The 14,589-nt window shown below is 43.2% G+C and overlaps 1 protein-coding gene and 1 long non-coding RNA gene across 4 annotated transcripts in view; one reads left to right on the forward strand and one right to left on the reverse strand.

Moving 5' to 3' along the window:
* Window positions 1–4,726, reverse strand: part of Chn1 (chimerin 1) — a 166,712-nt gene extending 161,986 nt beyond the window's left edge. Inside the window, exon 1 of one of the 2 annotated variants that reach the window (XR_010064703.1) lies at window positions 4,303–4,726. Coding sequence is in view for 1 of the 2 variants with exons in the window: in NM_001399177.1 (NP_001386106.1) it covers window positions 4,303–4,321 (19 nt within the window). In the remaining variant the exon portion in view is untranslated. The remainder of the gene's footprint in view (window positions 1–4,302) is intronic. The other variant, NM_001399177.1, reaches the window with a different exon arrangement.
* Window positions 4,704–10,977, forward strand: LOC120101570 (uncharacterized). 2 transcript variants are annotated; one of them, XR_005502239.2, is made up of 3 exons: window positions 4,704–6,728; window positions 9,183–9,243; window positions 10,529–10,977. It is a non-coding gene; the product is annotated as an uncharacterized LOC120101570 (long non-coding RNA). The 2 variants fall into 2 exon arrangements; XR_010064827.1 differs by having other exon boundaries at window positions 4,704–9,243.
* The last annotated feature ends 3,612 nt before the right edge of the window (window positions 10,978–14,589 follow it).

Here is a 14,589-nt window from a genome sequence, read left to right on the forward strand (position 1 = left end):
AAAGCCAGTAGGGTGAGTCTGCAGAAACATATTTGACTTTCAGATTTTAAAAACTGTGTCTCGCTGGAGATGTGACTCAGTTGAAGAATGTTTGCCTAGCACAAGAGAGAGGTCTTAGGTTCAACCCCAAATATAAAAGAAAACAAAACCTAACTTTGCACCAGTAAAACAGCTACTCAGCTGTATTAACTGCCAAGCCTCTTGACAGGAGTTCAAACCCCAGGACTCATGGTTGAAAGGGAGAACCAAGTTCTAAAAGGGGTCCTCTGACCTCCACACAGGCACCCTAACACGACCCTCTTGCCTTCCTCTCCTATACGTAAGCAAATTTAATTTCAAAATAAAATAAAATGTATCAAGACTGATACTGAAACATGGATTCATTTGGAAGGTTAAGAGAAAGTTTCGAATCTATGAATTTTCAAAATAAACATTTTCAATGTATATATGAGTTTTAAAAATGAAAGTGATGGGCATGGTGACACACTCTTTTAATCCTAGCACTTGGGGGACAGAAGTAGAAAATTCTCTGAGTTTAAGGCCAGTCTGGTCTACAGAGCTAGTTCCAGGATAGCCAGGGCTACACAAAGAAACCCTGTCTCAAAAAGAAAAGCCAAAACAAACAAAAACAAAAAATAAAAAATGGAAGTGAAACTTTAGGGTTGGAGACAGTAGGTAAAGTGCCTGTTCCAAAAGAATAAGAACCTGATTTCAATCCCCTGCATCCACATCAAAAAGTCAAGAATGGAGGCTAGTGACACTGGCTTTCTGGCTAGCCAGTTCAGCCTACATAGCAAACCCAGAATCCCAGTGAGAGACTCTGTCTCAAAATTAAAGATAGGGAGCTGGGGAAAGTGGTAACGTGAGAAAAAATGGATAAAGTGCTTGTAGGACAAGTATAAGGATCTGAGTTTGGATCCCCAGCACCCATGAAAAGGCTGTGTAACAACACACACCTGTAGTCCCAGCACTAGGAAGAACTGGGGTACGGTGGAGGTTGTGTGTCACTCTAACTGAAACAGTGAGCTCCAGGTTCAGTGAGAGACTGCCTTAGAATATACATTGGAAAGAGATTAAGGAAGACACCCTCTGACTGCCACATGTGAATGAACAGGAGGTTACATGCAAACACAAATACCACACACACACACACACACACACACACACACACACACACACACACACACTGAAAGGTAGAGCTGAGAGATGGTTCATTAGGTAAAGCTCTTGTCTCTCAGGAGTCAGGTCTTCATGTTTATCCTGAATTCAGACCCTCAAATCCCATGGGGAAAGCAGAAATAGACAGATGGCTCGAGCTGCTGGCCAACTCGGGCAAAGTTCCAGCTCATGAAAGACCCTGCTTAAACAAAAAGTAAAAGGAACCTGAGGAACTACACTGAGGTTTTAAATGCACAGTGGTACAAATACATAATCACAGAGGATGTTTCCCAAGGAATGACACCTGAGGTTGACCTCTGACCTTCACATAAACACATACACACGAATATGTGCATACACACATACAAACACACATGAACTGCATACTCAAAAGTAGGTGTACATGGGGCTGGAGAGATGGCTCAGTGGTTAAGAACGCTGATCGCTCTTCCAGAGGTCCTGAGTCCAATTCCCAGCAACCACATGGTGGCTCACAACCATTTGTAATGAGACCTGATGCCCTCATCTAGTGTGTCTGAAGACAGCTACAGTGTATTCATATACATAAAATAAATGATAAATCTTTTTAAAAATAGGTATACATATACACACAAAAACACTAAATAAGAGCTTCTAAATTAAGTTCTAGTAATTACCAATACAAATATTACATACATCAACAAAAAGTGTGAATGAAAATTTACAACACAAGTTGAAAACTGGACTACACTCTTGGAGTACAGTCCAAGATCCTTAAGACAGGCAGCAGTGGTTGTTCTGGGAAGTCGAAGGTCCCAACTGACGAGCTCTGCCCTGAGACTGACAGAGCACACTCATCTAACTTGGTTCCTCATCCCCACATCTTCATCACCATCTCACAGACCCTTACCACTCTCCTCTCAGTTGGTCACCAAGATGAACTCAACTGGAGTCTCAGCATTCAAGAGGCTAAGGCAGGAGGATGGCTGAGTTCAAGGCCTTGTCTCAAAAACAAAACAAAAACAGGAAAAAAAAAAAGAAAGAAAGAAAAATAGGCTAGGGCATAGCATGAGAGAAGGCATGGCACTTCCCCTCTCTCCTCCAAGAAGACTGAACTAAAGACAAGAAGTCCTTCTCTAACTCTTGGATACTTCTCTTCACATATGCAAAAAATGTTTTTGTGAACTGAACCAATTAGATCCAACCCCTAGTATTTACCTGTAATTCAGTATCTCTCAAACTTCAGTATGCACCCAAGAGAATCACTGAGTGTCCCTTTAAATTCCCTTTCACCCTGGACATGGACAAAAGCATCTACATTTAGCAAACAGACAGCCCACACAGGAGACTGGCCTGGTCTGCAACAGGCACTGTTAAAAACAGCTGCTGCTCCATCGCTACAAAAAAAAAGTGGGTGTGGTGGCTCAGCCTTATAATCCTAGCCCATGGGCTACTGAGTAAATTCTAGGCAAACCTAGGCTACAGAGTAAGAGTCTCTCAGTTTCTCTCAGTCCCCGCCCCACCCCCTCTCTCTAACCCACCCCTACTTCTGTTCAGAGGTATGCTACATTCACAGTGTAGCAGAGTGCATTCAGGTAAACTGAACTCTCTCCCACAGCACATATCAGAACACAGAAACCAAGTCATTCCTGCTGAGGGATGGGAGCAGTTTTCCACGCGGGTAGAATTCCACACTCTTTCTTTTACTATTTCCACCTAGGTAAAGGCTTAACAAGCTAGGAATCCTTTTAAAAGAGTATTGCTTCCCCAGTTTAACTGCCTTAGTTATCAGGAATGTCAATGTTCTAGAAAATACTAGATGAGTACAATTTACTTTTGAAATCCTTAAAAAAAGGGCTGGGGATTTAGCTCAGTGGTAGAGCGCTTACCTAGGAAGCGCAAGGCCCTGGGTTCGGTCCCCAGCTCCGAAAAAAAGAACCAAAAAAAAAAAAAAAAAAAAAAAAGAAATCCTTAAAAAATGCAGAATATCTCATTAGAAACTAGGACAGATCAACTGTTGGGATAAAGTCTGAGGATTTCCTCTGGAACTCTTACTGCTGTGCATTAGCTGCAACAGTTGCTAACCAGCTACAGCCATTGCTTCTGAAGAAAACATCAGCTAAGCCTTCTATCATTTGTAACCTTTATACAAAAAGTCCCCATTTCCACTAAATAGTGCAGATTAAATACAAGGTAAGGTAAAGATATTATTTTTCAGGAAAAGAAGAAACAGAAGTAACATGCCAGCAGCTGAATTCATTTGAGGTATTTACAACAAAAAGCATTTATGGTATGTGACAACATAACTGTGCCTGGTCAGATGACATAATTAAAACGTAACTGGAAATTGGATATGCTGAATAACTTGTGAGAAATGTGCTCGTGGTTGTCGCTAATACATCATCGTACCTCGCTACTTTGAAAAACTGAATTCTTTACAAACCTAAGTTCTGACATACTGAGTTCTCTTGAAATGATGTACCAAGGTCTGTTTTTGTAAAAGAAAACAATGTACCTTTTCAGTGCTTTTTCCCAACCCATTGTCATTGCAAACTGTCTTAGCCATTGAAACAATAGTGTTAAATAACTACATCCACAAAATAACATTTCCCAGCCAAACTCAAAATTATGCTGCTGGATCAGTTACCTTCCAGTAGCCAACTTTCTTCTGTCCTCTTTCCTCGGAGTATACATTTTCAATTTTAACCAATATCAAATTAAGTTCACATATTATTCTCATTTCCAATACAATGTACCAAGTCGTCCCCCCACCCCCCCAAATGCCCAACAATCTAACAGGAATCAACACACGGACGGGGCAATTCTTGAGAGGCTGGGGATGCTCTCGCATTTTGTTCAAAATAATAATAATAATAAACTTTTTTCTTTATTTACCGCCTTGGGGAAAATTGGTTTGCAAACAACTAGCCAACTTCCCTCTCAAGTTGGCATGTGAGAGAGGCACGGAGGGTTCACCTCGACCCTAGGATTGGCCCCGGAGCTCACGCCCATTGGCCCTGCCTGAGAGGAGACAATGGGAGCGGCGCGCGGGGCCGCGCTCCAGGAGCCCCGACAAGGCGGCCGGCCCGCCCCGCGCCCCGCTAGCCCCGCACGCCGCTCCGGGGCGCGGCCCACCCGCGGCGGGGAGCCGGGGAATGCACTCACCGAACAGGGTCAGGGCCATGGTGGAGCCGCGCCTCCCGGCGCTCCTAGCTCCCGCGGCGGCCGGCAGACGGCACCTCGGCGGGGCGGCGGCCCGGGGGGCGTGGCGCGGAGGCCGCGGGGGGCCGCGGCGAGGAAAAGTTACGCGCGCGTTAGCGAGGGGCGCGCCCGGCCCGCGGCAGCCCGGCAAGCCGCCGCGCGCCCGCACCTGTCGCCGCCATGGGCCCGCGGGGCGCGCGCGGGCGGGCCGACCTGAAGCGCGACCGGCCGGGCGGAGCGACGGCGGCCGGCGCTCACCGCGCACCCCGCGACCTCGCGGACGCCATCTTGCCAGAGCGCGCCGCATTCCCGCCGGCCCCTCGGGCGGCCGGGCGAGCATTACCATGGCAACAGGCTCGCGCGACCGGCGGGGACGCGCCCCATCCGCGGCGTCTAATGAGGCGCGGCCCCCCCAACCCCAACACGCACACCCCCGAGGCGGCGGCGGCGGCGGCGGCGTCCGGGAGGCTAAGCGGGTGCAGCTCCTGAAATCCCAGGATTTTTCTTGAATGGGATGAGAGAGCAGGGAGGAGGATGCTCGGGCTCGCGGGCAGGCGGGGTCTCCTGAGGACCAGGGTTCGTCTGAGGATAGGGGCTCCTGCCCGCGCCCTCAGGGTTAACCGCAAGCGGTCCCTGCCTGTGGATGCTGCTAACCTTCCCTTGGGATGGAGGAGCCCCTCTTGTTTCCGATCAGTATACCCGGAAACGAGTGATTAAGAAGCGTCAAAAATTATCTAAAATAACTGTTAGAAGGCAGGTGCTTAAACCCACTCTTGTCCTTTTTACGTTAAACCTTGTGGATTTTGTCTGAGGAAAGATCAGCATTCCTCGCTGCCTGGCGAGTCTCTGCCACAAAAGATCGTTCCCCCGAGCTTTTGGGTTTTGTCTGATAATCACAGGCACCGTCCCTAGCCCTAGTGTTTTCTCCTCGCCTTGTCTTCACCTTAATTAGTAAGAGGCCATCCAACGCCTTGAGTTTTTCGGGTTTTTTTTTTTTTTTTTGCTTGTTTTTTGTTTTTTGGAAAGGCTCAACTGTGATGTTTTCATCATTTTCACTTTATTTCTCGTTGCTACCTTTGCTCTATTTAAAATAGTCCCTCCTACTTTCTCTGTTTAGGGTTTGTTAGTAGTTGGGTGTTTAATCTTAGGTCCTCATTTTCTCCTGTGTGCACCTCTTGTTTTACAAGCTCCTCGGGTTTCCTGGTGTCATTTTTCCTCTTTTCTCTGAATTTCAACTAGTTATTGTGTTAGATAAATAGCTTCTATTAATATATCTCAGGAATCAAATCCTTATAAAATGATAATTACTACCTCAAATAGAAATGCAGCTAATCCATCATCATTTCACAGCATACTCAAGCATCAGAAAAGAAAAAGAAAAAAAAAAAAAAGCCGGTTGGAAGGAGGAGCCAAGCCTTTTGTTTCAAGCCAGTTAAATCAAAAAAGAAAGAAATATTAAAAATAATCAGCGTGAATGGACAAATGTCTCAGCACCTGATCTTACCTAAAATAGGTTTTCATTAGCTACTGGTATAAAAAGTATTTCTTGAAATCACCAATATTTTACATCCTTATTGTGAATAAACTCCGTTTGATTTTATTCGCCCCTCCCTTTTTTCATCAAGATAAATCAAGAAGGCTTTGAGGGACAGATTTTAGCCATAGTAAGATCTCTGCTGATCCTGTCTGCAACCAGATAAATCAGTATCTAGAGACCTCATTGTCTCAACCTCTGGCCTTCCCCTTTTTCCATCACCTAGTGTCTTTGAGGATCTAGTGGAAATAATACCCTCCCTCATAAAAAAAGGTGCACATAAGCACACCAAAAAATTTTTTTGCACAATTTAAGAAAGATTATTCTGGGATCCCAGGTCTTCCACTATCCTTTTTCATCTCAAAAAGGGTTTGCCTTTCATAATTTTTAAAAAGAATCTTTCATTGACTTTTAAACAGATTTAAAGAAAAAAGAAAATAAGGATTTCCCCCCAAGTGTGTGTGCCTATTTAGTGACAACTAACAGGAGAAGCTTAGGTCTCTGCTGTTCTCCCAGACAACCTCCTTCCTCCCCCATCCCCCAACCCTTTAGAGCATGTTTGGTTTGAATTTAAAAAGAAAAATCTGCTTACTGTTAGAAGCAAGGTGGATTCTTTGTCCACAACAGTTTTACATTTGCAGATCAACTTCAAGTTCAGGAGGTTACATCCTGCCCAGAGTCTTTATTCACAAGCACCTCTCTTCAGGACTGTGTATGTTCATGGAGGTTATGAACGGAAAGGTGTCTATTGTCCTAGTTCAATTTAATGAGAGGCACCAGAGCATCAAGCCTTTGGGTGTTAGAGTTCAGTTTGCTGGAGTTTTCTCTGCCTGCTGAGGAGTTACCCTGAGGATCAGTAAGTGGGAACCTAGTACCCTCTGCTCTGACTCACCCGTTGTATAGCCAGGCTCTGGTTACCAGACCAACATTTCACTTTTTACTAACAGCCACCAGACAGAGCAGAGTCCAGTAATGGACCCAGCTTAGACTTTAGTGGAGACCTTCCCATGGCCTTCCTCTTGTCTATACCATACCTTGGCAAAAACACACTCAACGGGGCTGGGGATTTAGCTCAGTGGTAGATCGCTTACCTAGGAAGCACAAGGCCCTGGGTTCGGTCCCCAGCTCCAGAAAAAAAGAACCAAAAAAAAAAAAAAAAAAAAAAAAACCACACACACACACACAACACAGACAGCTGTTTTTAAGAGACTATTTGAAAAACATGATATAAGGTGAGTGTTGGCATCTTCTCAGAACATCTAGCTCTTGCAAATTATGTTTTTCCCACGTACTTCTCTAACAAAATGCTTTCCACACTAAGTGTTCTGTCTTATAAGTAGTACTGGTGCTTCCAGTGTTACCCTAGCCATTAAGAAATAGCTCTGCCTCTTTGACGATTAACTGGAAATAAAGCAATAGCCTCCTACTTCAGATTCAATGTGAGGAAGGGCGTTAACTACCCAGAAGTGATTATTACGGGTGGTGACTTTGGCCCTTTAGAATGAATTTACTTTTCAAAGCACACACACTTCATTCAAAAATTTGACTTTGGCTTAGCAGGAAAGCAGAAGCCAGATGTGTTTACGGTGCTACTAAATAGCTGTTCTGTTTCAAACAGACCTTGACTCTCTGTCCCTCTTTCCCTCATTCATAAAATGGGAGGAAGAAACAGTGTAACATCCTTCTCAGTTGTGTCTGCCACAGTGATCTTTAAAGTCTTTAAGTGGATTGTGGATAACCTGGGAGATGTTTGAATACTTAACATATTCAGAGGAGTGTTCCTAATGTAACGCTCAATGTAACCAAGAAGTCACACTTCTTAGAGCACCAACTCTCTCATTCATAGCAGGTTACACAACAGTGTTGCTTTAGTTCGTAAAGGAATCTTTTTCAGTTTCAGCAGCATTAAAATTGAATGGATGCTGAGAAACCTATTTTAAATTTGCTAAAACAGTTTCTCACTTCTATCTAAATCTTGTTGAGTAAACAGAACTTAGACAATCCTTTAAAATCCTTTTCACACCACGAACTAATGGCTTAGTTAGAGTATTTTAGGTCTTCTTCTTTCTTTTTCCTGCTCATTTAGCTTCATCTCCATCGGTAAACATTCAGTTTTGAATGAAACAGAAATCAATGAGGCAGCTTCTGTCTCACAATAACAAGTTAAAATTATAGCACTTGGTGGTGTCAACACAGCTTTAAACACTGGAATACCAGCCATATTAACACAGTTCCCAAAATAGCGCAGAAGTTTGCTGTTAAAGGAGGAAAATTGTGCATTTTATTTCTGTGCGTTCGATAGAAGCATTTTTCTCTCCCTCAGCACAGCAATTACAAAGGTTAGCATTATTTACACAAGTGTTAACACTGTCACCATATGTGGCAGTTCTGTTCCTCGTTCACAGCTTTGTTTCCATTGTGTGAATGAGAGGTGAGTTTGTTTCACTGTTCTTAATGTGTTCCTTAAACTCTTAATCAGGATGGGGTTGTTCCTTCTCAGGGTTTCTCAGTGAATGCTACCTGATGTCGGTGGCATTTTGTGACTTTAAAGAAGCATTTTGAAAGGACAAAGCTTTATTCATGCAAAAGTAACTAAGACAGCACATAGCTTGAACATAAGAATTCAAATCGTAAAACTAGACGGAGAAAAACACATCACAAACTATAAAATTGGCCATTACACTTAAATAATTTAAATTAGTGTTCAGGAGAATTGATTTTGTTCTATTGACCCCAAGAGGGTGCCTAAATTGTCTCCTCTGGGGTAATATTGTGCCTTAGAAATGGTCTTTGAAACTCCGTCCAAGAAAAGTATATAAGAAATCGTAAGACTTGAAGCCAAGATTTTGCTACACAATGCTTACTCTCATCAAAATTATGCTAAAAGGTCATCTGGCTTCTTGTGGTGTGTCACTGAGGAGGCACTAAGGCCTTCCAAGTTGAGCAAACCAATCAGCACTTGGGCAGCTCTGTGTTTGGGAAGGAGGGGCAGCAACAAGAAGGGAAATTCAAAATGAGAATAACCCAGAATAATGACTTTCTTCTTACTCAGTAAGAAGAGGAAATCGCAGTCCAGTGGGTGATAGAACCCTGGGGATTACTATACAACCAAGGTTAGAATGTTCTAAGAGGCACAGGTCTTTAAAAAGTGTAACAGTTTGTATCAAAATGACCAGTGGATGGAGGAGTTAGGAGAGGGAACAAGAAGGAGGAAGGTCCACTTTTAATTTGGTTTTAAATAAATGTTTTTGAAATAATACTTATTTTCTGGTAAGTAGTATAACAGATCTCCTGGGATTTTTTTTTATAGACTCACAATCAAGTATATTTTCAAATACATGTTGGACAAAAGCACAATGATTTGGCTGCCAGTAAGTTTTTGTTCTATCCTACAATCATATTATAGTATGTGAAGCCAACATTGCTATTCAAGTGTATTTTTCTGAGGTTACCAGGCATATCTAATGCACAGTGTGGCTAAATGTCTATTTAACTGGAGCAGTTGGATTTCTGCCAGGTTTGCTCGAGAGTATATAATCGGATTTGGCTACAAATCAAATCTCCCTAACATGGCCATGGTTTTTCTGGCTAATGTGGGTGTCCACAGTGAGAGTGAGTTATTTAAGGTGATTACATTGGGAATTATAAATCAGCACAATGCCTATGATCCCTGGGTAAAAGTTAAATTTCTAGTTAGTAGAAGCTGAAAGGGATATTGTGAGTTTCCATGATTAAAATCACAGTCTGGTTCAAGACAGATCTGTTCCTATGACAGAGTTTTCACAAAGCTCCTTGGTGTCCCGTTGTCTAGGACTTTCCCAGACATTTGCGAACAGATTTTTCTGAGGTCCCAATGAACAGACTTAAATTCACACATCCGTCTCTCATTCGTTCAACAAATGCACCATTGATGTACAAAATTCTGGCAAAAGAACCCAAGATTATTCAGATCTGAGAAGGCATCTGGAGGGATCAGGCTTGTCTTGAGAGATAATGAATTAAGCAAACAGTCAGACTGGAGACACAGAGATTAGGGTGGAGGAATATGAGGAAATCCTGAGCAAAGCAGCCAGGACATGGCTGTGCCAAGGAACTCTTGGAGGAATGGGGACATGGGGAAGTTGGGGGGGATGTAGGCAAGGCTGCTGAGCTGATGAATCTAAACATCGCTTTATGAACTCTGCCTACTTTCTACAAACACAGAAGACAACTAGAAACTTGGGTCCATCATATACAATTCTACCTTGAAACTGTTCTTACTGCCCCATTCGTGTTTGTTTGTTGCTGGAGTCTCCCTGCCATCGAGCTGAGTTGGGTGACGTGCCAATCCATGAATCCCCACAGAGGCAGAAGGTAAACACGTGCCAGCCGCTGGTTATGCTCAGACAGCATGGTCGAAGTGAGCCAGGACTCCACTGAGAAAAGAGCAGGGGTGGGCAGACCATGACCACACCTTCCGGGTTACTCTTGGGATTAAACAAAGCCAGAACAGACATTAAACAAACAATTTCATCTTGTCTCTTATGCCAAGTCCCTTCTTTTCTTATATTTTTGGTTGTGAGCCTAGCCTTTAACGGCTGAGCCATCTCTCCAGCCCGTGTCCCTTCTTTTCAAAGCATTGTCATCTCACTGAATGAGGCCTTTTCTTTCTCACAGGTATTTGCTTCCCTGCTCAACATAAAGATGACACCAGGAACAAGACTACTAGAAGTAACAGTTGAGCGTAGTTACTGGACAAGTGTGTTTGTGTACTGCAGTGACAACCAGACTGCTAGACCCTTTCCATTAGACGGGCAAGTGCGTGTCATTATGCCAATAGTTGGCTTGTAACTACAGCATTCACCATAAAGCCAATGCTGGCTCCTCCAATAGCCCATCTCTGCAGAAAGTTGCACCTGGCAAAAGTATTTTGAAAAAAAAAAATCATAGATTTCTCTTCCAGGTGCAGTGGAGCATACCTTTAAACCTTAGTCACTTGGGAGGCAGAGGCAAAGCCAGCCTGGTCTATTCAACGAGCCCCTGTCTCAAAAATAAACAATCCCAGGTTCTGTTGGTATTTTATGTTCTAGAGATTCCAATTTATACCACACATGAACACTATAAAACTCCTTGTTTCTCTCTGTATCTCTGTCTGTCTGTCTGTCTGTCTGTCTACCTGCCTGTCTGTCTCCCATAACCTACAGTCTAGCAAAGCACACAACCCCACGAGACCCCTGCACCCACACCTCAGTCCTTCAGCCTTTCCCGCTGTGGTCCCCATCCCTGGTTCCCTGGCTGCTTTGCTCTCTGTTTTCTATTTGCTGCCCTTACCTTCAGCTGTTGCTCTTTACTACCCCAGGGACCTAGGAAATGGCCCAACCAGCAAGAGTCTTCCTCTGTGTCCTCTGCCTTTGTGCTCTACCATCCAAACACCTGTGAAATCTTTTTTTTTTCGGAGCTGGGGACCGAACCCAGGGCCTGTGCTTGCTAGGCAAGCGCTCTACCACTGAGCTAAATCCCCAACCCCTGAAATCTTTTTTTTTTTTTAATTAGAAAGTAAAATGGTAAGAACGATCGATCTTCCAGATGAAAAGAATCCAAAACTCTGTAAAGAGAAAAAATGTAAGGGTGGAGACTAGTGTTTACCTGGGTTTGAGCTCCAACCCCACAAAATAAATCATTTCTAGGGAATGGTCAACTTGAAATACTTGTCTTCAGAACTCTCTGGAAAATAGTGACTGATGGGAAACAGCTGAGTCAGCCAAAGGGAGAGGGAAAGGAAGAATAGAAGGGGTCTACCCGAGCCTGCCTGTCATTAGTCTACCAGTGCCACCAAGACAATCAGAAATTAAAGGGATGGAGGGATGGCTCAGTGGTTAAGAGCACTGACTGGGGTTGGGGATTTAGCTCATTGGTAGAGCACTTGCCTAGCAAGCGCAAGGCCCTCGGTTCGGTCCCCAGCTCCAAAAAAAAGAGGAAAAAAAAAAAAAAAAAAAAAAAAAAAGCACTGACTGCTCTTCCAAAGGTCCTGAGTTCAAATCCCAGCAACCACATGGTGGCTTACAACCATCTGTAATAAGATCTGATGCCCTCTTCTGGTGTGTCTGAAGATAGCTACAATGTATATAATAAATAAATAAACCTTTTTTAAAAAAAATTAACTAAAGTCCTTTAGCAGATCAATGCCTAGGTAGAATTCACGTTACTGAGAAGCAAGAGTAGCCGAGGGTAGAGCAATTTCCTATCCATTGTTCCTAGAGAGAGCGTGCTATTGTCCCTTCCTTTCTGATCTTGGCTCAGCCGGGCTTTATTTAAGGGCTTGATGAGGCTTGAGCTGTGAAGGGAAGTAGAATGTCACAGGGAAAGTCTTCCTGTGTTTCTTCTGAGGAACAATGCAAGTTGGAGAAAGGTGACCTCCAATGACAGGATGACATAATGTGTGTCCCAACCAAAAGAGGAAACCAGGCAGAGTGAGAAGCTTTCCATGTGGGGTCCTCACCAATGGGCTTTCTTTCAGCTACCACCCTTTTCTGTCCTCAGGGCATTATGTGACATTTCCCCTTGCACATTTAAGCCAGGAGTTCCTTTTGTGTAAAAAGCCTTTTTAAAAACAGCCCAACTATGATGGGAAATGTTTTTATTCCATTGATTCCGTTGCCTGACGGAGTGACTAATTCATTCCTCCAGCTTATCTTTTCGTACAGTCCAATCCCTGTAGGAAAGTCACTTGTCACACAGTGAGCAGGCATCCTTTGGTCTCACTCACTGAGACGCACCAGGGCGTTAACCCAGCACCTTCTTCCTCTCTTGACCTGGGAGTTAGAGTTTGTGCTATTGAAAACACTTCCCATTGGTTCTTTGAGCTCTCTATCGCTTTTGCGCCTGATGACGGAAGGTAGAGAATCAGACGCTTGTTTAAAATAAGGTAAGCAAACAAGATAGATGACAGACAGACAGACACTGTCCAGCTGAGACCTCAAAGCATCCATGTACATTCAGATTCACCAAGAAGCCTCCCCACCCAGAAGCACTTCATCTTCATCTGGGCTCACAGAGAACTCTTTAAATATGGGTCTTAATGCCGTCTACATTGTATGTGTCGTCATTATTTAAATATTTACGAAAATGTGCTTTTCATTCTTTCTTTCTCTTCCTCCTTTTGCCTGCCCCATCCTGGACCCTTAAGACAAAGCTCTTCTCACTATTGAGGTTTGCTTTATATCCCTCAACTTATACTCAGCAAGTGGCAATTGAATGAACAGGTAAACATAGTAACTAACATGTACATGGACATTGAGACCGATTTGACACTGGCTGTGAGTGGACTCAATCTTGTCGCAGGGATGCTAGGATATGGCTTACTTCTGCTCAATGGTTTGCTCCAACCTTCGTTTTTGGTAAATACTGCATGGTCGCACACTAAAAAGCTAAGGTGTGTCAGGATGCAGAAGGTTAACCATGGGTATTTGCTTTTTCCTGTTTTTTTTTTTTAAGAATTATTTATTTATTGTATATAATAAGTACACTGTAGCTGTCTTCAGACACACCAGAAGAGGGCATTGGATCCCATTACAGATGGTTGTGAGCTACCATGTGGTTGCTGGGAATTGAACTCAGGACCTCTGGAAGATCAGTCAGTGCTCTTAGCCACTGAGCCATCTCTCTAGCCTGCTTTTTCCTGTTTAGTTCATTTGCAGGTCAGTGGACCAAGCTTTCAGTCAGATTTCCTTTTAAGTGAAGGCTAGAAATAAAACCTACATTTTCCTTTTTAAAAACTACTTTCAAGACCTGGTGGCACATACCTTTAATCCTAGCACTTAGGAGACAGGACTAGCACTTAGGAAATCACAGGTCTGTGATTTCAAGAACAGTCTGGTCTATGTGGTGAGGCAGTCTCACAGAAGCCAAAACAACTACAATAAAACTCAGTTATAATTAACTTTTCAGGCTAAGAATATGTGTGGCTTAGAGGTAGAATGAGTACTTAGCATGCCCAAGCCCCCAGGTTTGATCCCTAGAGCTATAATAAATAAACGAATAAAAATTTTAAAATACTTAACATTGTTGAATTGTTCTTCATACAATTACAGAAAGAGAGAATAAAAAAAATGTTGAAATATGGTTAATTTTCCTGCCCCCAAAGAACTACTGTTAACATTTATTTATTTTAAGAGTATTTATTTGTTTTTGTTTATTTGTTGTCATTTGTTTTGTTTTTCAAGACAGGGCTTTCTATGGAACTGTCCGAAGGCTTATATTATTTGCAGCCTACTTTAATAAGTGTTTTAAATGCTTCAACTCTCCTTTAGCCCATCACCCACCAGAGGTAGTGGAAAGGAAAGGTTAATAGGGCAAAGCAGGGTGTGGACCTGTTTAGAAATAGTTTTTTGGGGTGAATCCAATCTGCATTGTCAGGATATCAGGAATTCAGTTCACACAAATTGGCAGCAATAGCTCGATCTACTTGCAACACCTCTTACGAATCAGCAGTGGCAGTTCAATCCAGAAGAAACCTCTAGGCTCTGCCAATCAGCTGAGTCTGTAGAGCGGCAAGAAGCCACCTGAACACCATCAGAAGTTCTTTGGTGCATTTCTCTCTAGGAAGTCACAACAAACATTGACCAGTAAAGAAGGCAAGCAAACCAATATCACACAGCATAGTCAACAAAGACCGGCATCAGCAAAGCCCAGTGAAGACCAGCAAAGAGTGGCAAGATGAACCAATGTCACAGCGTTGT

This window comes from Rattus norvegicus, chromosome 3, assembly GCF_036323735.1.
Source record: "Rattus norvegicus strain BN/NHsdMcwi chromosome 3, GRCr8, whole genome shotgun sequence".
In the NCBI taxonomy this organism is placed as follows: domain Eukaryota; kingdom Metazoa; phylum Chordata; class Mammalia; order Rodentia; family Muridae; genus Rattus; species Rattus norvegicus.